Source organism: Physcomitrium patens, chromosome 4 (assembly GCF_059467195.1).
Source record: "Physcomitrium patens ecotype Gransden chromosome 4, ASM5946719v1, whole genome shotgun sequence".
Taxonomy (NCBI): domain Eukaryota; kingdom Viridiplantae; phylum Streptophyta; class Bryopsida; order Funariales; family Funariaceae; genus Physcomitrium; species Physcomitrium patens.
This window is the reverse complement of record NC_143413.1, coordinates 21,670,934-21,693,097: the sequence shown is the minus strand read 5'-3', so window position 1 is coordinate 21,693,097 and position 22,164 is coordinate 21,670,934. Positions and strand designations below refer to the sequence as shown.

The 22,164-nt window shown below is 39.6% G+C and overlaps 1 protein-coding gene across 1 annotated transcript; it reads left to right on the top strand.

Moving 5' to 3' along the window:
* The first annotated feature begins 14,809 nt into the window (after positions 1 to 14,809).
* Positions 14,810 to 18,083, top strand: LOC112278648 (tryptophan decarboxylase 2). Its single transcript, XM_090250152.1, has 9 exons — positions 14,810 to 15,044; positions 15,259 to 15,331; positions 15,506 to 15,736; positions 16,125 to 16,309; positions 16,444 to 16,584; positions 16,708 to 16,767; positions 16,906 to 17,192; positions 17,304 to 17,565; positions 17,749 to 18,083. The coding sequence occupies exons 1-9, from the start codon at positions 14,901 to 14,903 to the stop codon at positions 17,866 to 17,868; spliced, it is 1,503 nt and encodes a 500-aa protein (XP_090106278.1). The 5' UTR covers positions 14,810 to 14,900; the 3' UTR covers positions 17,869 to 18,083.
* Positions 18,084 to 22,164: the final 4,081 nt, after the last annotated feature.

Genomic DNA, 22,164 nt, shown 5'->3' with positions numbered 1-22,164 from the left:
AGTTATGTCGTAATATTTTATAAGACCTCTAGAATATATTGATTTTACAAGATACATATGTTAATTTGTAATGCAAGTTTTTTACATGTATGTCACATAGTTAGTTGGTTTTGCAAGCTACCAACATATGGTTAATTTATTGATTAAGTTTTCAACCTACTAATTAGCTATAAATATATGTAAATTCAAAGCAACATCTATAAAGCTTTTAAGAAGCTTCTTTAGAAATTATTATGAAATAAATTTATTTTTATTTATTTCTATTTAATTATATAAGTAAATATTAAAGTAAATATTTATTTCCATGATATTATTCTCTTTTTTAGAGATGAGTTTTACAAGGAGCAATCTTCATGTATTAAAGAGATATAAGATGCGGTAAATTGTATTTACTACATATTCTAATTTTTGTTATTTTTGAAGATAGTTGATAAGTCCTCTTAGCTATTGATAATATCCCACACTATGATAGTGTCATATTAGAAGAAATTAATGTTGAGACTAAACAAGGTTGAATTATTTCTTCGAGCTATTGATGGAGAATTACAAGAAAAATTAGAGGTTATTTTTGAAGACAAAGAAGAGGAAAAAGGATTGATAATAAAGTGGAGGATTGTTGAAGATGCTATTAGATTACTTGCAAAAAGATAAAAAAAAATAAAAAATAAAAAATAAAAAAAAATAAGATTGAAATTCAAAGAGTGATATAAGTACTGAAGATCCCAATGCCTATTATACAATTGATTGTACCTATTTTCCAACCTCCATTGGCTACACCAAAGAAAGAACATATGGAACTTGAAGAGATTATATGTAGGATGTATGATCTTCAAATTAAACTTATAAGGCTTGAGGAAAAGACTTCTACAATAAGTTTAAAGACTATTTTTAAATAAGGATATGTGCAAAGATGTATTTGGTGTAATGATGATTCTAATTCTTGAAAAGATTGTGGTGAATTCAATGAGATGGTGCAATAAGGCATTATTTATTGAAAAGTTTGAAAAGTTGCATTGAAGAATATTTGTGAACTTTTTCAAACCAACTTTAACAAAGGATGTTTGAAAAAGTTGGTTAACAATTATTTAGCAATATATGGAGTTATAGGAATGGAAGCTACAAATTAAGGAACTCGGGTGGATAATGATGGCAAACAAAATTTTATTTGAAATTTTCAACTAAGTATACTTTGGCCTTCTTCCATTTCTACAATGTAAAAAGAGAAGATGCCATGAAAAGCTTTATTAAAAATTGTTGCAACTTCGAACTAAGAAGATCTTATAGAAATTTTTTTAGTATATGCATATATTGTTAAAAGCCAATATGAAGCTTTATTAGAAGAAAAGAAGAGAAGAGATTTTGATGATATAAGAAAAAGAAATTCTTCCAAGAAGCAAATTTGAAGATATAAGGCTCGTGAATCTAACAGCAATGATCAAGTTAATACTTTTAAAAAAATGAAGCTCCATCTATAAAGCTTTTTAAAAGCTTTCTAATAAGATATTATTAAATTAACATACTTTTATATATTTATAATATCTAAATAACTATTGAAATAAATACATATATTTGTAATAATAATATTAGGTTTTCAGATATATCATTATTTAAATGGTGTTGTTATTGGAGCAATAGCTTTTGATAGAGCTCCAATTTTGAAGGTATGTGGCATAAGTAACAACTTCTCTCTAATATTATTTTGCTTATTGTGCTTCATGTTATATACATTATATAGTATTAAATATAATTTTATTCTTTTTTTAAATTGTATTATTTTATTTTGATATATAAAAAGTATTTATTTATTATTACATATCATGGATTGATAAATAGTGATCAAAATTTAATGGCAAATATTCTCTTTTTTCATGAAATTAGAAGATGCAAAGCTTGTGCTCTATTTGAATTTTGGGCCATATATAGAAGATTTCAAAGAATTCAAAGCAATCACTTTTGTATTAAAGGAAACCAAGAATTATGTATTTTAACTATTTTTCTATAAAGATAACATAATAATCTATTCTATGAAATATGAGTGTGGCAATTAGATCACTAAGATCAAAATAGACTAATTCAAGTGATTAAATGGTCTAACAGGTTGCAATTTTTAGAAATTTAGTAATTGTTTGTTTTTTAAGAGTACAACTTAGGCATGAATGTGAAAAGACATGTTTGAGTAGCAAGCCTAGGACTGCAATAGTTTGCATAAGATATTTTGTAAGTAGTTATTTCTAGTATCTTTGTAATTGTCGTTTTACTTATTTTACAAATTCCTTTCAGAATAAACCTGTATAGGAGAATTCGAACTAAGGGAAAGACTAAGTGCATGAGCTTACTAGTTAGGGTCACTCAATTAACTGTAATTCAAACCACTAAAACACCAAGAAATACTACAATGCTTCCTTCCAAGAACAATTTTCTTTTATCAACTGATAACCACAATGTACAATCCTGCACTCTCAAAAGACCGCTCAAAACACAATAATTCCCATCCAACACTAGGAAAATAGACTTCACTCCAACCAATTTGGATCCACACAATTTTTGTAATCACAGACTTCGTTTGTCCAAAACACACACAACTCTCGATAAACAACAATCATAATCTTTCAATCATAATCAATCTTCCAATAACTTCTCATATAATTCAATCACATAATATTCCAATTATATAATCAATAATTCATAAATCAATCTCTGATTTATTCCACAGACTCACTTCTCAGTATTCAAAAACTATCCATTATTCTTTAACAACAAAAAAAACAAAGAAAACAAAGAAATAGTACCAAGCTTAATTCCGGCTCATGACTATCACAATCTGGCCCCTCAAACTAACTTCTACAATTCCTATATAATTGCTATTGATTTCTAGATTCTAATCGTAATCCTATAATAACTACTTTTAATAATTGATTTAACCATCCGTCCTCTTGAATTGATTGAAAAAAGAAAGAGTCTTTATAAATAAGTTAAGATTAAGTTATAAATATAAATTTATTTATTTGATGAATTAAAATTTTAATATAATATAGAAGCTTTCTTATTTAAATGATACAATATTAAATTATAAAAAACTAGAAAATATCAAAAGATTCTTTTAAGAATGAGAAATCATATTTTTCAGATACATGATTCTTTGCAAAGAAATAGATATAAGCCTTGGTTATATGTGAATCACAATGGCAAAAGACATAAGTTTATCATACAAAAAGAAAGTGAAAAAAAATAAATATTTAATTGCATGATTTTTAAATATATTTAGTAAATTTCTAAAAATAGAAATCTGAAAACAAAAAAACATGTTGTGTTAGACTGCCAAATTGATTTTAGTATCAAATTGAGTCATATGAGCATAAAAGACATTTCTTCATAGAGAATGAATTTATACAATTTTTTTCTACATATTAATAATTTATAAAACTAAAAAATATTCTCTTTTGATATTTGACAAATATATAATATAAATACCCTTATATTTGTTTCCAAAAGAAGGAAGAATCTTTATAAATAACTTAAGTTTTAGTTGTATATAGAGATTTATTTAATTGTTTAATTTATTATTTTAATTATATAGATTTTTAATATTTTATATGCAAAAAGAATGCAAATAATGTAGATGAAAATTCAAAATAAACAATACTATTAAAAAAATTGGATTAAGTTGCTACATGTCTAAAACTAATACTGAATGAAGAATTTGGTTTGTAGTTTTGATTTAGAACATTCTATAAATATAGACAATAGTATTATCTTACCTAGTTGATTGCATACCAATCTTCTTATTTCTTTTCATAATTTTTTAGCCATCTTACTATATTTTTTAACATGGAATGTTTTATCATCTCTTTTTTATTTTATCTCAGACAGTAATCTAGCTTTGTAAATATAATTACTAAATTTTGACAATAGCATTTGCAAAGATTTAAACATTTGGTGTTTAAATAAACTTTTGGTTTGTTATACAAATTGCAAAGATATCATGTAAAAGTTATTTATTATTCAACACACCAAGTATCATAAGAAAATTTATAATTGATTTATTCATAGCCAACTTTTGTGACCTTGAACACTAATAGGTCACCTGAAAGCTAAAGAATCATGTCTTCAGATCTGCTACTTACCCCACAGAGTAAATGTACAGATATTTTCAAAAGTATTGATGGGCCGATAAATTATGGGTCCACAGATGAAGAAAGATAAACCAAAGGACAAGAGCAATGAGAGAGAGAGAGAGAGGGGGAGGGTTGATAGCAGCCACAGTGTTGGCAGCTTTGGAATTTATAAGTGTCGCTGGGGCATAGCTCTGCTTTGAGTTACAGTGACCTTGGCCACCTCGTTTGCAGAGCACATCTGTAGCCAGTCACATCAGCAAATCATGATATTCCTAAATTGTAAGATTTTGTATAAAAACAAATCGCTCTGGAATGCGTACAATGTGTGTACGAGATTGAGTGATGATTGTCAAAGATGTTCTTAGGTTATTCTATCTCCGGCACTTCTATCTCTGTTTAGAAAGTCAATGCAACTGCAGCGAATTAGTTGATGCGCAGAAGATATTCTAGAAGATGGTTCCATTATACACAAATTCGACTATGATAGCATCCAGGCTGAAAGAGCCAATGAGAGGATGACTACATAGAATATAGACCAAATCTCTCTATTAATTATAATGCACATACTTCGGTCAGAACTGCAGTTAGAACCCTCACAGAAGTTGTTGCAGTAATCTATCAGTGGCAGTGACAAAACAATATAAAATGTGGCCGTGTGAAATGTAGCGGCAACAAAGAGCAATTTAAGCTCTTGATGCGGGAGACATCCAACTTGTCGCCCCCAAAACAAACAGCCAATACAGTTTGCACCAGAACAGTGGAGTATAGAATAGTTGGATTTGCGAACAGTTTGAATTAATGTAATGCAAGCTGGTCTTCAGTAATTTACTGTCATTTTGAGCTTAAACTCAACCCACATCTGGAGTGAATCATGCTTTCTCAAACTTATCTGTTGTTTGCCAAATTGATGACTTTGATTAAGGTGGTAGGGGCGCGACTATCATGAGTTTCATCCGTTTCCGATCGTATGGCCCGAGTTAAGTGTTGGTGAATTACTCTTAGTCTTCACTACAAGCATTGAACAATTGGATCACATCAGCTTCAATTTTTGTCCCACGCGTTTTGGAGTTTTGGCAATTCCACTGCGTATAGTCATGTCTTGGCAATCTTGAAGGTCATTCTACCGAAGAATAATGGAAACCAGTCCTTGACAACATTGGCCTAGTAAACAATGGATTGTAAAAGCAAAGAACTTGTGAAGAGATTTAATATTTCTGTGCAAATGACAATCATCGTGCATTGTTTCAACTACTGAACATAATTATTGATGGATTTTGGAGTGGCAGTAAAAAGCAACTGTTCTTCATCAAGAAAGAATGATAGTCTATTCTTAATCAAACTGTAGTATTTCTATTGTCAATCTTTTTAATTTGGAGCACCCATAAAACTAAACATAACTTGTCAATAAAAATAGTTTTCAAATTTAAACCAAGAAATTCCATACTGAACATCAGCACCGAAAAATTCGCTGAAAAAACAGCAGGATCGCACAGCATCGGACTTACAGGCCGCAATGAAATATAGTGCTGTTAAAATTCCAGTCTCCAAGACTGTCTCCGAGGCCTCACCAGGAGCCGCTTGATGAGCTCTTCTGTTCTTGCTTTCGCATTCGGAGAGGTTGCACTGCCGCATGCATTAGAATGAAACAGGATCCAAAATCCTGGCCTCCTGCGCCGCTCTCTCTCTTGTGCACCGCTCTTCCACCCCACACCCTGGTCCAGGCTACCTTGTTGAGAAAAACTAAAAATAATAGATAAAATCAGAACCCGAGTGAGTCTCTTTACTGCCTTTTGTTGCGTCCTGGTTGCCACACTCGACTCTCTCTTCTTGAAACCTGACCTCGTTCTTGGATTAACAGTCAATTGTTACACTTCTTGATCCCTTGGATTCCCAGGTAACTTCCCACGAATGTCTTGCATCAACTAAGGTAAGGATCTAGAGTTCGTTGGATCTAACTTCTAACGCAGTTGGTAAGGTATGTGAGTATATACCTTGCAGCCGAATTCTTCTTGTGAGCCAAAGAGGGCTTGATTTCAGTATAAGCTTCAAATGGTGTTATATGAGGATTGAGACGTGAACAAGTGCGATTGAGTGTGTAGACAATGTTGTCAACAACTTCGGCCCAAAACACTAGATTGAGTTGAGCATAATGAATCATACTCCGAATTGCCTCCATTATAGTTCTATTATCTCATTCTGAAATCACATTTTGTTCTGGGGTGTACGGGACGTTGAACTCGTGTTTGATGTCCTTTTCATGGAGAAAGTCTGTGAAACGTTTGCTGCAATATTCACCCGCGTTATCACTTCTTATCACTTCGCAAAAAGTGTCTTGCATACTCGTTGAAAACAAGTAAGTGCATCAAATTTCTTGGCAATACAGAAAACAAATCTGTAGCGCGTATGATTATCTTGAAATAATATGTAGTAAAGTGAACCGCCATGAGAGGGGACGTTCATCGGACCGCAAATGTCACTATGAATCAACATTCCTGGTTGTGTAGCTCTGACTCTGCTGATATTCTTTGGAAATGTTGCACAATGAGAATTTTTGAAAGCACAGCCTGAGCATAACGTAGGAGCTTCAGTAGTCTTGAGCCTTAAACCATTCACAGATCCATTAGCTGCCAGTTTTTGAATCATGTCATGATGCAAGTAACCTAGCCGAAGATGCCAAATCTGAAGATCTTGAAGCTCTTTGGAGGAAGGTGTATTTCCATATGTAGCTGCATAAGAGGCAACTATGGGAGGAAGTAAAACTGTGAAATCAAGAAAATAAGAACCCTGAAGTATTCTGCCCGTCATGATGAGATTATTGTTTTGCAAAAGTATGCATGTACTGTCTTTACAGAGTGTAAAATCTTGTGTTCCGGGCAACTTTGGTTAAGCAGAATAAGTTCCTCCCGAATCCTGGAATGTATAAGACTTTCTGGAGTAAATGGATTTTGATACGATTAGGTAGTTGTACAAAGATTTTAATGTCTCCAGTACTTGTGACGAAACAACGATGACATGTGGATGTTTTGACAGGCCAAACAACATCCAAAGGCAGAAGTTTATAGTTAATGAACCAATGGATCTAATCCGTCATGTGTTCTGTAGCTCTGATATCAGCTATCCAATCTTTCAAATGATTTCTAAAAGCTAAAGCATTGTAGGCACGAGTAATATCAAAACATGGAAAATCAGAAGAAGAAGAAGGTCAATTTTGTTTGTAAGAATTGAAGTGGTCTTGATATTCATCATTATGAGCAGTAGAAGAATAGTAGTCCACATCGGGATATAATTGTATAGGCGTAGATGTAGAGAAGCCGCGTGGGTGGAGACTCTCACTGAATGATGGAATTTTGTGATTAGTAGTAGAAGAAATACGGGGGCGATTAGCATAAAACGCTTTAGAGTCAGGATCTTGCCGTAAACATTTCAAAATCTTGGTCTCTTCCTTTCGCAACCTTAGCTTCAAATTAGAGAGAGAGTGCGGTCTTCTTTAGAAGTGATCTCCCAGGTGGTGGTAAAACCATCAAATCCAGTAGGCAAGTTAGCTGTCAGCTTTGATATCATAAAAGCATTGGAAAAAGCTGTATCACCTAATTCACGACTTTTGCTCACAGTGAGTTCTAATTGTGCTATAAAGCTAGACGTAGATTGATCAGGTTCTAATTTTGGATTGAAGAACTGGCATTGGGATTCATGAATATTCTCACTACTTTTGTATTCATGATCCTCAAGAAGCCGATCCCAAACCTCCCGCGCAGTTATGCAACTAGTCAAAGGAGCAAGGAATTTACGTTCGATCAAGAAAGTAAGCAAGGTGTAGGAATTATAATCTCTCTCTCCATTCTTCGTCATCTGAACTGCATTTACCAGTGCCATCAATGTGTCCGATGAAACCTTCGGAACGAAATAGATTTCTAATTTGTCATGTCTATTAATGGAATTATGTACCATTAAATCGTTGAATATCGATTAAATCCTTTTTGATGGACATAGTGATCAGAATAGCAAGAATTGAATGAGCAGATGTCGTGAACTCTTATGAAAAAAATCTTAGGAAGAGAAATAAGTTTGAAATCAAGAAATCAAGAAGTTAAAGAAATTCAAGAAAATGCTATGAAAGTATGAATCGAAGAGCTTAAACTTGTTTGACAGAAATATTATACTCGGTTATTTCCTTGAGCAATGCAATAGAACTTTGCAGTCAATAACATTATCAACAGAACTGTCAATGATCGAGAATGCAGCTTTGCGATCAACAATCTATTCACTCATTTGCAATATTTAAGCCTCGGTCCAATAACCTATTGTTTCTAAGATTATAACACAATACTCTACGCACAGACATCGGGTGTAATACAAAATACTTTATTACAAAAATTTACAGTTATATCTCGAGGAGAAGATATACATAAACTAGTACATCACTGGTTACTAAAGGCCCGACGTGGAGGGGCCACACCAACGATTTCAGCAAGAACACTGCGACAAGGAAAAATGCCTCCAGCCTCTTCGTGGAGTCTGCAGAGTAGCCGCTACAGAAAGTTCTTGAGCTGCAAATGCTGGTCGTGCAGCGTCCCTCAGTGGTAAATGCGCCAGTGCAAATGCGACGGATAAGGTTGTGCGAAGTTGTCAATAGCCGCTTGAGCTCCCCCGGTGTTGCATGGCTGTTGCTACGTCTCTGGCTCAGAATTTTCTGGACCAGGTCCAGAGCGCTTCGTCTTGGCCTCAACATCCGCGTTTCTTGCACCTTCGGCTTCATTCATGATTGATCGTACCCAAGTGACCCATCACGTCCAGTGCCTTTGTACTCCGACATCGGATTGTTTCAACGTGATTGATCAACGTGATTGATCACCAAATGTTTTGTTTTCAAGTTTGACCTGTATTACAATGTGTTTGTCCTTGTTGTAGACTGTAGCATCGCCTGGACCCCGACATGACATGCTTACTTACGACTTCATACGTGACTACCAGACCTCATCAAACATTGTTCCCATCTTTCTGCCCAAACAACCAGCGAAAACCCGCCGTGCATGTGGTGTCGGTGATTCAGTAACTGTAATGCGCAGCTCTGAATCACGTTCGCTGACACAATCACCGATCTATAACTTATATCCTGGCTCCTAACCAAACTCTGCTCCGCCTTGCTCGGGTTTATGAACCAACTCACAACCTCCTCGAATCCAAACAATCCGAAAGTGTGCATTTCGTCAATAACATAGGACTGCGGCACCACCGCAAGGAATCTTCTCGAACTGTTGGCGCACCGCTTGCCACAATCAATCACCTCAAGTCTTATCTCAACTTTTGTCTACGTCCTAGACCCCGCCGCCACTGTTGCCCATCCACGGCTTCTCCTTACAGCTCTTCGTGGGCAGCATGCCACCTGCCGTCTTAGACCCCGTTTGGGTCGCCAGATTGTGCACTCGGTTTGCAGGCTCCACACCCTTCACTTCGTTCATAGCTAACAGGAGTCCATGTACTCCTTCAAGTGTGAATGCAGCTCGCCGTCGAACTGCACTTCTGTGTCCTTATATTCAACTCCAACGTGTCGTTCTTCGTCCGTGAAAGTGAGAACCTGGTGAGACCGCAAGCAGGTGACGCTAGAAATGTCAAAACTATCGCCTAGTTGTGTGTTGCTCACTTGCTGCAATATTGTCACGGATGCTTACAAATTCCTCCTTACTTCCTACACTAACAACCTACAAGCCTCACACCACACGCCCATGCACTCAACTCGCACAGCTCCACTGAAGGGTCGCACTCATTGTCAGGTAATTTATAGGTTGACCTTGTGGAACGGATGAGTTGTATCGATCGTGCGGTGGATATGTGTGCTCTGCAACGAATGATCGTTGATGCTTCTCCAGTTCAAGATCCTGGTTGTGGGTTGATGTCGATGTTGTGATATTTGTACTGAAGCTTTGTGACCTTATGCTTTGTGACCTCATGCTTTGTGACTTAATGTGCCACTAAATTAACTGAACTAGAATTTAAATTTAGAGAGACTACCTATGATATCTAGATGATGCATTCACAATGCATGCGGAGCTCCGCATAGTGACTACATACGATGCCTCCAAGCAGAGCTCCGCATGCATCAAGGTGGATGGACGTTTATAATTTGTAGTGAGCACTTTGATAATCCAACCACAATTGTATTTTAAATGTAGATGGATTTTCCAAAGTTTTCTAATTTTGCAAATGTACTTTATTAAAATAGCTTTGTGATGCAAGCACGTTCTTCTCCATCACTTAGTGTATTAGTAGCTTTGTAAAGTTTTAATGTAAGAGCTGTATTGCATGTCCAAATTGAGGTCATCAAAAAGTATAATTATTTTTTCAATACTTAAGTAGTGAGATTGATGACATTTTTGTGAGCCAAATTCATCATATCAAAAATCCAAAAAGCTTTTGTTTGTTTATATTTTACTTGCAAATTTCCTTATGTTTACATATGGTATAAAAATGTAAATAAAAATGTAAGTTCTAATGACTTGTTTCATTTTGGAACATTTATTTATTGAAGCAATTGATCAAGTATTTGTGTGAGGATTTTAATACCATTAATAAGTATTGTGTAATTTTTGGCTTAGTAATAAGAATTGGCATTTTTTTCAAAGACTTATTTCAACTTATATGACTTTCAACCATACTTATATCACGTCTAATCTATAACAAATTTCATAAAAAATTGCTTTATTTAAAAAAGATATATAAACTTTATAAAAAACTTGTATAATAGCTAACAGTAGGTAACAAATCATAACTAAAATAAATCAAGATGCAAAAAACTTATGATTTTATTGAAAACATCATCAAAAAGTTGTTAAAGTTCCATCCCTTTACCCATGGCTTGATTAATTTTGGAAAAGACGAAACAACAAACAATCATAGAAAATAAGGCACAAGACTAGAAAATCAAGGACAAAAGACATAGATCAAGAAACAACAAACAATCATAGAGAATAAGGCCCAAGACTAGAAAAATCGAGACAAAAGACATACAACAAGAAACAACACACAATCATAGAGAATAAGGCCCAAGACTAGAAAATCGAGGACAAAAGACATAGAACAAGGAACAACATACAATCATAGAGAATAAGACCCAAGACTAGAAAATCGAGGACAAAATACATAGAACAAGGAACAACACACAATCATAGAGAATAAGGCCCAAGACTAGAAAATCGACGACAAAAGATATAGAACAAGAAACAACAGACAATCAAAGAGAATGAAGCCCAAGACTAGAAAATCGAGGACAGAAGAATTAGAATAAGGAACAACACACAATCATAGAGAATAAGGCCCAAGACTAGAAAATCGAGGACAAAAGACATAGAACAAGGAACAATAGACAATCATAGAGAATAAGGCCCATGACTAAAAAATCAAAGACAAAAGACATAAAACAAGGAACAACAAACAATCATAGAGAATAAGGCCCAGAACTAGAACATCGAGGACAAAAGACATAGAACAAGGAACAATAGACAATCATAGAGAATAAGGCCCAAGACTAGAAAATCGAGGAAAAAAGACATAGGACAAGGAACAACAAACAATCATAGAGAATAAGGCCCAAGACTAGAAAATCGAGGATAAAAGACATAGAACAAGGAACAACATTCAATCATAGAGAATAAGGCCAAAGACTAGAAAATCGAGGACAAAAGACATAGAACAAGGACAACACACAATACTAGAGAATAAGGCCCAAGACTAGAAAATCGAGGACAAAAGACATAGAACAAGAAACAACAGACAATCATAGAGAATGAGGCCCAAGACTAGAAAATCGAGGAAAAAAGACATAGAACAAGGAACAATACACAATCATAGAGAATAAGGCCCAAGACTAGAAAATCGAGGACAAAAGACAAAGAACAAGGAACAACAGACAATCATAGAGAATAAGATCCAAGACTAGAAAATCGAGGATAAAAGACATAGAACACGAAACAACACAAAATCATAGAGAATAAGGCCAAAGGCCACAAAATAAAAGACAAAAGACATACAAGAAGGAACAACACACAAACATAGAGAATGAGGCCCTAGACTAGAAAATCGAGGATAAAAGACATAAAACAAGAAACAACAGACAATCATAGAGAATGAGGCCCAAGACTAGAAATACGAGGACAAAAGACATAAAACAAGAATTAACAAACAATCATAGAGAATAAGGCCCAAGACTAGAAAATCGAGGACAAAGTCATAGAACAAGGAACAATAGACAATCACAGAGAATAAGGCCCAAGACTAGAAAATCAAGGACAAAAGACATAGAACAAGGAACAACAGACAATCATAGAAAATAAGGCCCAAGGCTAGAAAATCAAGGACAAAAGACATAGAAGAAGGAACATTAGACAATCATAGAGAATGAGGCCCTAGACTAGAAAATCAAGGACAAAAGACATAGAACAAGGAACAACACACAATGATAGAGAATAAGGCCCAAGACTAGAAAATAGAGGACAAAAGACATAGAACAAGGAACAACAAACTATCATAGAGAATAAGGCCCAAGACTAGAAAATCGAGGACAAAAGACATAGAACAAGGAACAATAGACAATCATAGAGAATAAGGCCCAAGACTAGAAAATGGAGGACAAAAGACATAAAACAAGGAACAACAAACAATCATAGAGGATAAGGCCCAAGACTAGAAAATCGAGGACAGAAGAGATGGAACATGGAACAACAGACAATCATAGAGAATAAGGCCCAAGACTAGAAAATCGTGGACAAAAGACATAGAACAAGGAACAACAGACAATCATAGAGAATATGACCCAAGACTAGAAAATCTAGGACAAAAGACATAGAACAAGAAACAATAGAAAATCATAGAGAATAAGGCCCAAGACTAGAAAATTGAGGACAAAAGATATAGAACAAGGAACAATAGACAATCATAGAGAATAAGGCCCAAAGTTAGAAAATCAAGGACAAAAGACATAGAAGAAGGAACATCAGACAATCATAGAGAAAAAGGCCCAAGACTAAAAAATCAAGGACAAAAGACATGGAACATGAAACAACACACAATCATAGAGAATAAGGCCCAAGGCTAGGAAATCGAGGACAAAAGACATAGAACAAGGAACAACAGACAATCATAGAGAATGAGGGCCTAGACTAGAAAATCGAGGACGAAAGACATAGAACAAGGAACAACATACAATGATAGAGAATAAGACCCAAGACTAGAAAATCGAGGACAAAATATATAGAACAAGGAATAATAGACAATCATAGAAAATAAGGCCCAAGACTAGAAAATCCAGGACAAAAGACATAGATCAAAGAACAACAAACAATAATAGTGAATAAGGCACAAGACTAGATAATGGAAGACAAAAGACATAGAATAAGGAACAAAAATCAGGAATAAACACAATCAATTATGAGATAATAATATAGGATATGACTTTAACAACATTAATGTGTGGCTTTAACAACTCTCAAATATAATCATATGACTGCATCAAGTATAAGGCAAGTAGAACAACTATCTACATTTTATAAACTTATTGCATTTGCAAGTACATTGTGATAGATTCTAATAAATCTAAATTAAATACAAAATAAATCAACAAACAAACAAAAAATCCAAGAATTGGAATGTAAAAAACAAGTGGTAATGATAACAACCCCAACATATCAATCAACTGTACCCAAACAAGAGTTTTGAAAGACTGCCTACAATGATTTAAAGAAGCAAACCTGAAACATCAACAAGCAAATTTGGCTTCAAGCAAAATTTGCTAGTGAAAGTGCCAAAATGGTTTGAAAAAGTGCATGCATTATTATTGGAAGGGAAGATTTGGAAACAAAAACGACACAATGCCATTCGTTCCAACTACATCAACATTCTACACTGAAACAAGGCTAAGAGAACTTGCATACACAACCATGAACAATATCAACTGCTGCTATTGCACTCGTTCGCCACAAAGTCTCAGGACACTTGCAGAGAGAATCGTGAAAGGAATATTCCCACAACAATTTCCATCCCAGCGTGCATACGAATTGCGACGTTGACTGTTTCCTGCAGGAGCGCAACATTGGCAAAACCATAAACTCACAGTCCCACTCTAATCTCGCACACAGGTTTCGCTGAAGTCTCCAAAATTGGGTGCCAAAATAAACCTTTCCCCCAGCTCATGGTCCACATTCGACCTAGCAGTGGCATGAGGTTCCCATGGCCGAATTAAAAGTGCGGGAGCAGAATGCGGCCCCGAGACAAGGTGGCACTTCGAATGCCCCTCTTGAGATGTGATGCCATCCACAACCACTCGAGGTGTTGTCGATTGGGTCAGAGCGGTGCCAGTGAGACGGTCGCCCCGGTGCAGAACCGAAAAGGATATAGAATCTTTTCACAGAATCTGTGTGAGCAAAAAGGTAAAGCGCGACGGAGATTTTACTAGCGACGACGTCTGCACACTTAATTGTTTCGCACTGTTCTGTTTCTTTTCTTTTCTTATTTAAGACAACTCGGTTACCATCGCTGCAAACGAGGCCCACGCCACCGGGAGTGAGTTCGTAAATATGTGGCGGCAAGAAAATCATGTCAAGGTGACCAATCGTGCCGGAACGCTCCAGGTGCCTTCTTCCAAGTCCCGAGTCTTCAACTATATGGGGGGGGTGGATTCCTGCAGTCTCCCATCGGTCAGTTGAGAGCAGGTCCGCGGTCCGCGAACACAGCGTCCAGCTCTGAACTCACACATCGCAGACTTGCCAGTGTGCGTGTGTCGCAGCCGAGTTTAGAATGGGGAGATTGGCACCGGCTCGATCAGTCGTCACAAAGCCTCTGGATGGGGAGGAGTTCAGGGCGATGGGCCACCAGATGGTGGACTTCATCGCCGACTACTTCCGCGATCTTGAGACTTATCCTGTCCAGAGTCAAGTTCAGGTACGCAGAGCATCCGCATGGCAGTACCGAGCTGAGTTTGTACCATCCATGAAATGCTGCTCAGAGAGTCTGGCCCGCGATGGGCACAGCGGCTTGCGTGTCGGAGCAGTGGGCCCCTGGTGCGTGAGAGGGACTGGTGCACAGTGGATTAGCGAGGGAGGGTGGAATGTATGACGGCAATGCTTGTCTGACTGTGGTGGCATTGTTTGTCCAGCCAGGGTACCTGAAGAAGTTGCTGCCAGAGAGTGCCCCGCAGGACCAGGACTCGCTGGAGGACATATTTTACGGTAATCGCCGGACCTCTGGTGAATGTGTTGCCGTCCCGCATTGCACATGCGCTGGGTGGGCGAGTGAGAGCCTGGGAGTGGCGGCTGTCGGCGTGCGAATGGGTTCCGAGCTCAGCAGGAGCAGGAGGGTTTTCCATGGTCTCTGACAGTGGTGGTGTGGTTGGGTGGCTGCAGACATGCACAGCAAGATATTTCCTGGCATCACGCACTGGCAGAGTCCCAGCTTCTTCGCGTACTACCCGTCGCAAACCAGCACAGCCAGCATCCTAGGCGAGATGCTGAGCGCCAGCCTGAGCGTGGTGGGATTCAGCTGGATCACGTCCCCAGCTGCAACGGAATTGGAGATCATCGTGATGGACTGGCTGGCGAAGATGTTGCAGCTCCCAAGCGAGTTCCTGTCCACGGGTACGTTTAGCGCACCCTGAAAGTGGACAATGTTGTGTTATCATTGAGCTGCCGCGCCAGCTGGTCAGGCATTGCTGCAGTTTGTTTTCGTTCACGCAGGTGGTGTATCTGCCGGTGAGGAACTTGTGTGCGTACTCTGGATGGCGCATGTTCCGGCGCCTCACCAGGCGGAGGCAGGGACCCGCGAAGTGATGTTGCAGAGTGAGCACACGACTGGGTTGGCATGTAGCGACTGAAATTGGCCGTGCGAGCGTTCGCTTGAGTCCAGTGTCATGGACCCATGAAGCCGTCGCGAGGGGCAGAGGGCCTTGGCCGCGCGGCGGTCGACGTCTGAACCGCGTGCCGATGAGCTGTGAGTAACGTGGTAGAGTACCCTGCTGTGGCGCAGGCAACGGCGGAGGGGTGATCCAGGGGACGGCGTGTGAAGCGATTTTGGTAGTGATGCTGGCAGCGAGGAAGCGGGCGATTGCGAGGGCGGCCGCGGAACAGGGCATCTCAGAGGCCGAGGCACTTGGGAAGCTGACAGTGTACACGTCAGACCAAGCCCACGCCTGCGTGAACAAGGCCAGCCAGGTACGACGCTGACACTGGTTTGCAGCCGAGCAGGGCGAGTGCAGCGTAGGGGTGACGACGCGAGCGAGTGTCCGGTGCGGACGGCGATGGCATTGGGGTGAGGGGAGTGCTGACAAAAGTGTTGTGGCGCGCAGCTGGCGGGGATCGCGACGAAGAACCTGCGGCTAATCCACGCGGACGCGTCCACGAACTACGCTGTGTGCGCAGACAAGGTGGCGAAGTGCGTCGCCGCCGACAAGGCGGCCGGCCTGATTCCGTTCTTTCTTGTCGGAGTGGTAAGGCTCAGCCGTGTGTGGTGTTTGAATGTGTTTGCGGTTGGGAACGATCGCGGTCGCTGGTGACGATCGCGGATGAGCATTTGGGGATGGAGAACTGATACTGGTGCACGGTTCGTGCAGATTGGCACGACGTCGTCGGCAGCCGTGGACCCCCTGTCGGATCTGGGGGACATCGCTCAGGTGGGACATCCGCAAGCCCGATAGAAGGGCGGGTCGTGAGTGTGTGGGTGTGTGTCGGGGAGGGAGGGTGTGGGGGTGTGTTTGAGGGGAACGTTTGGGGGTTGATTTGATGAGGGGGAATGGTGGTATGTTTTTCAGGAGCACAGCCTGTGGTACCACATAGACGGAGCGTACGCAGGGAACGTGTGCATCTGCCCGGAGTACCGGCCGTTGTTGAATGGCGTGGAGAAGGCAGACTCGTTCGACATGAACCTTCACAAATGGTTCCTGACCAACTTCGACTGCTCCTGTCTGTGGGTGAAGGACAGGTCGCCGCTGTTGGCAGCGCTCACGACCAACCCAGAGTACCTGCGCAACAAGCAGTCGGAAGCGAACGCGGTGGTGGACTTCAAGGACTGGCAGATCCCTCTCAGCCGCAGATTCAGGTACGATGTCGAGCAGAGCCAGGGGCGGGACGTGGGGGACAGGCGGGCAGGACTCGGCGCAGGGTAGGACTGACGTAACCCCGGCGGGGTGGTGTGGTGGGCGATGTGCAGGGCTCTGAAGCTGTGGATGGTGCTGCGCATGCACGGGTCCGATTTCTTGCAGACGTATCTGAGGAGCCACTGCGAGCAGGCGAAGCATTTCGAGACCCTGGTGCGAGCGGACTCCAGGTTCGAGCTCATGTCACAGAGGATATTCTCGCTGGTGTGCTTCCGGGTGAAGCCGGCGGCGGGGGACAAGGGCAACGGTTACACGCTGAACAAGAAGCTCGTGGAGGCCCTGAACACCGGTGGAGACATCATGCTCACTCACACGGTAAAGCGGGGACCGCTGGGGTTGTGCGTCGGGGAGGGGTGGGAAGTGATGTTGAGGGAGGGGTGGGACGTTGTTGTGAGGGAGGGTCGGATCATGGTTGTGAGGGTGGGGTGGGACGTAGATGTGGGGGATCGGTGGGAGGCATGATTCGGGCTCTAACGCACATGTCGGGGCTTGACGCAGACGTTGGAGGGCGTGTACACTATTCGGTTCGCTATAGGCGGAGCCCGGACGGAGATGCGGCACATCGACGCGGCGTGGGAAGAGATTCAACGCCAAACCTCGAAGCTGCTCAAGTGCTAGGGGCAGGCGACAACGGTGAGGAGATTGTGTACACAGTATAGATATGATAGTGTTTAGGAAAGATATGATAGTACCGGTCTATAGTCATTCGCAGTATTTTTCATCCCACACAGTTCGTGTGCTAGAGTAGGAAGATGTAAGATGTGGATCTGTAGCGAAGTTGGTAGCCGACCACAATGTTTTTACAAATAAACAGAATACGTAATTGGAACTGAGGTGCACGGTGTCGTGATTGGAAACTGGCTGTGGCTACGAACGTGCCGTGCGTGCAAGAGTCGTAGTGGGCGAAGGGGCTCGTGTCTGAGCGAGAGTGTGTGGGAGCAGGGGCGTGGTGTGTGCGGAGCATGGGGGGGGGGGGGTGTGGATGTGGGGAGTGGCTGCGGCACGCTGAGTGAAAAGAACGGGTGCGGAGGCTTGAGGGGACAGGTGAACGTGCGGTTGGAGCCTGGGATAAGTTGGTACTGGGGAGGGATGGATTGCTGTAGCGGAGCTGCTCTATGTGCTGCATTGGTTGGCTGCCAAGTTGGTTTCTGTCGGGGGCACCTGGGAATGTGGTGTTGCAGGGATGGGTAGTTCGGGAGTGCGCGCACGAGTGACGTTACTGCCGTGAGAGTGGTGGGTTGGAGAGGGATGTGGGAGGAAGATATTTCTCAACGCGCTCACTGTTTTTCAAAAGTAGTTCTTTTCTGCATAGGAGTGTGGCTTCCATCATTTGTTTTGCTATTTATGCAAAAGATTGCGGGAATTGTGTGGTTGTTGGTTGGAACGGCGGGGTAACGTGTACCAATCGGAGATTGTTGGGTTTGGACGTTTTCATGTGTAAGGTTGGGACATGCTTATCCTGCAACAGCTGCCTTCTCCAAGGTGCAGTCGGTGTTAAGAATATTTTGAGATGTAATGATACACCTGTTGCAGGTGATGATGAATATGTACGAGAGGGAGGAGCAGTGCATTAATGCGCTGCACGCGTGAGAAGTATTACTGTTAAAGTGGCAGGATGTGTCGAATGGATGGGTAGAGATGATTTTGTTTTATTTAGACGATACTTCTTCGTGAATTATTGGTCAATTGGCATTTGGAATTGAATGCGTATTCTATGTTTGTTCACATCTGGTTCTGCGGCAGAGTATGTTTTGGTGGGAAGACAGGGCAAAGAAATATGTGACTTGGATGAAGTAGCTTGAGGTGTTATTGGACGTGAAGTAACTTTATTTGAGTTTGGATGTGTATGTGTAGTTGTCGTTATAATTGGAGTATAGAGGAAGCAGTTTTCGATATTTCTTCTTCATTGGTAGGTTCATTAGGTTGACATTAAAAAGACATTTTTAAAGTTTGCAAATTTTTTTATGATATTTAGCAATGATAGTTTTCAAAAAAAATTAGGCTTTGTAAAATATATGTTAACAAAATTGTCATTGATATTATCTGAGAATTTTATGAAAGCATAAAAAATTTCAAAGCACTGATTTGGACCTTACATGGTTATAAATGTTCTAGATAATTTCACATATATATCAAGAAAGTTAGATGAAATAAACCTTAAGATTTCAATTGAAAAAAAATATATACATATAAATTTTTTTAAACAATGGAATCAAGATATAATAGGTAAAGATATTAGAAAAGAAATTATTAAGATTGATTTTATGATGATAAGAGTTTTTATATATTTAGAGCCATCTTTATTAGACATTGGTGACTCTTAAAATCTTGTTTTGTTTCTTTTATTTGATGTTTAGAGCTCATACTATACAAAATTTATTAAAAAAATGATTAGAAAAGGATTTTTATATAAAAAAGAATAGTTAAGCCAATGGTATAGATGAGTGAAGATAGTGTCAGGGACAAGAACTCGATGAAAGCTAAAGAGTAAGTGAGACTTTTCTCAAAAAGAAATAGGACAAAATAGAAATATGTATATTAAGAAAGAAACTGGAATGGCTATTGCCAAAATACAAGAAAACCAGAGACCCTTGAAACTAGACTAGAAGCAAGAAAGGAGTTGACAAGAGTGAAGAGGGCTTCACTCTTGCCTCTATATATACTATCTAACTAGAAGCCACGTGGCGATGTTCTATAAGACCTCCAATATATGTTGACTTTCTAGGCCACATGCCTTTGCTTGCAAGGCAAGTTTTCTATGGATGGACCACGTAGTTAGCTTGTTCTTTAAGCTTCCAACATGCGTGGCACATGGCTAACTTGTTGACCAAGTTTCTAACCTAAAAGTCAACTATAGACTCCTATAAAGTCAAAGCAGCGTCTATGAAGCTTCTAAGAAGCTTCTCTAGAAGATATTACACAATTAACCTACTTTTACATACTTTTATCTATTCATATAGGTAATTATATGTATGTCCGTGACATTACCCCCCCTTCTAGGGACGAGTTCCACGAGGAGCGGTGATTATATATTGAGAAAATCTAATATGCGGCGAATTGTATTTGCTACATACTCTGATCTTTGTTCTCTTCGAAGATAGTTGATGGGTCCTCTTAGCCATCGATAGTGTCCCATTCCAGGGCGAGAAGACCACCCTGTTATTTGATCACTGTTGAGGCCTTCATAACTTCCTTCAAATAATACATTTGAAACACCATCAGGAGTCGTTTCTATCTCCAATAATATCACCAAACATCGAGAATCTCTTCCAAGGTCGTGATACCAAACGCGTTGTATCTCACCATCTATTCGAGGAAGAACATGTCGTTCTTGAGGGTCTTCATTTCGGTTGCGTCGTCTTGAAGGTTGTGACAATCGCAATGTCTCATCCGGTAAGTCAGCAAACGAAGGTTCTTGAGTTGAATCCGCTGGTTGTTGGCTCTCCATCTAATTAGCGTCACAAAATGCAAAGAAGTTACAAACAAGGATAGGAAATTGAATGTTATCTTGCCTCAATCTTGTCTCTTTTATAAGAGAGGTTTTCATCTTGGTTTTGATGGATGTCGTTGATGAAAAACTTTGACTTTAGCTGATGCATTTGCTAGATTCCTGGATGGCTCCCATGTGCGCTCACTAATATCATATCCGCACCAATGAACAAGATATTCCAGCTTATTTCGGCGCCGCCTTGAGTCTAATATCTCTTCCACCTCAAATTCTTCATTATTATCTACTTCTATAGGAGGCGGTGGCATTTGTCTTCTTCTTTGTATATCCACTGTCTTATATGGTTCAAGAAAAGACACGTGGAATACAGGATGGATCTTCATTGACTCCGGTAGATGTAACCGATATGCAACTGGGTTGATCTGTTCAGAAACAGAAAAGGGGCCAAGCCTACGATAGTCCAATTTGTCACAAGGTTGAGTGGTCTTGATATTGCGACGAAGTAGCCATACCTTATCACCCACGTTGAGTTGTGGTTGCTCTTTACGATATACATCTGCATTTATCTTTTGTCGTTCTTGAGCTTTCTTCAACTGCGCCTTCATTATTGCATGTAACTCTGACAACCGATTTGCCATATCTTCTGCTGCAGGATTATCAACTTTTAAAAAATCAAAAGTATCAAGTCGTGGATGATAGCCGTAATTGGCAAAGAAAGGTGTTTGTTGCGTGGAAGAATGTACCGTATTATTATAAGCAAACTCTGCCAATGGCAGAAGGTTTGTCCAATCATCTTGTTGGTAGTTGATGGTACACCTTAAATACTGTTCCAAGACTTGGTTTACGCGCTCTGTTTGTCCATCAGTTTGAGGATGGAAAGCTGAAGATAGCTTTATGTCCACTTTTAAAATCTTGAAAAGAGTCTTCCAGAATCTCGACACAAATTGAGTTCCCCTATCCGATATGATATCTTTAGGTAATCCATGATAGCGATAGATATTATCAATGAAAAGCTTAGCTGTTTCTTCACCTGTGATAGATTTTGTACATGGCATAAAATGTGCCATCTTGGTGAAACGATCTACTATCACAAATATAGAATCATAAGATCTTGAGTTTGGAAGATCTGTGATGAAATCCATAGAAACAGAAGACCATGGTTGTTCTGGTATAGGTAATGGCTGAAGAAGTCCGTAAGGTCGATGTCGAGGAATTTTTGATCTTGAACAAATATCACATGATTGTACAAAGTCTTTGACTGACTTCCACATTTGTGGCCACCAAAAATCTCTTGATATGAGTTCCAGAGTCTTATTATATCCAAAGTGCCCTGCTGCTGGAAAGTCATGACGTGCTTGAAGAACACGCAAACGTGCTTTTCCTTCTGGAACATATAGGCGTCCTTCAAAATATAATAGATTATTCTTGAACTCAAACTTAGAAGAATCATGAGACTTGGAAGAATT

Bases quoted from the DNA above. Each gene is read 5' to 3' on its own strand.
- LOC112278648 (XM_090250152.1), top strand. From the start codon at position 14,901: ATGGGGAGATTGGCACCGGCTCGATCAGTCGTCACAAAGCCTCTGGAT. The intron at 15,045-15,258 runs GTACGCAGAGCA...TTGTTTGTCCAG, and splicing joins CTGTCCAGAGTCAAGTTCAG to CCAGGGTACCTGAAGAAGTT. The intron at 15,737-16,124 runs GTACGTTTAGCG...GCTGTGGCGCAG, and splicing joins AAGCGAGTTCCTGTCCACGG to GCAACGGCGGAGGGGTGATC.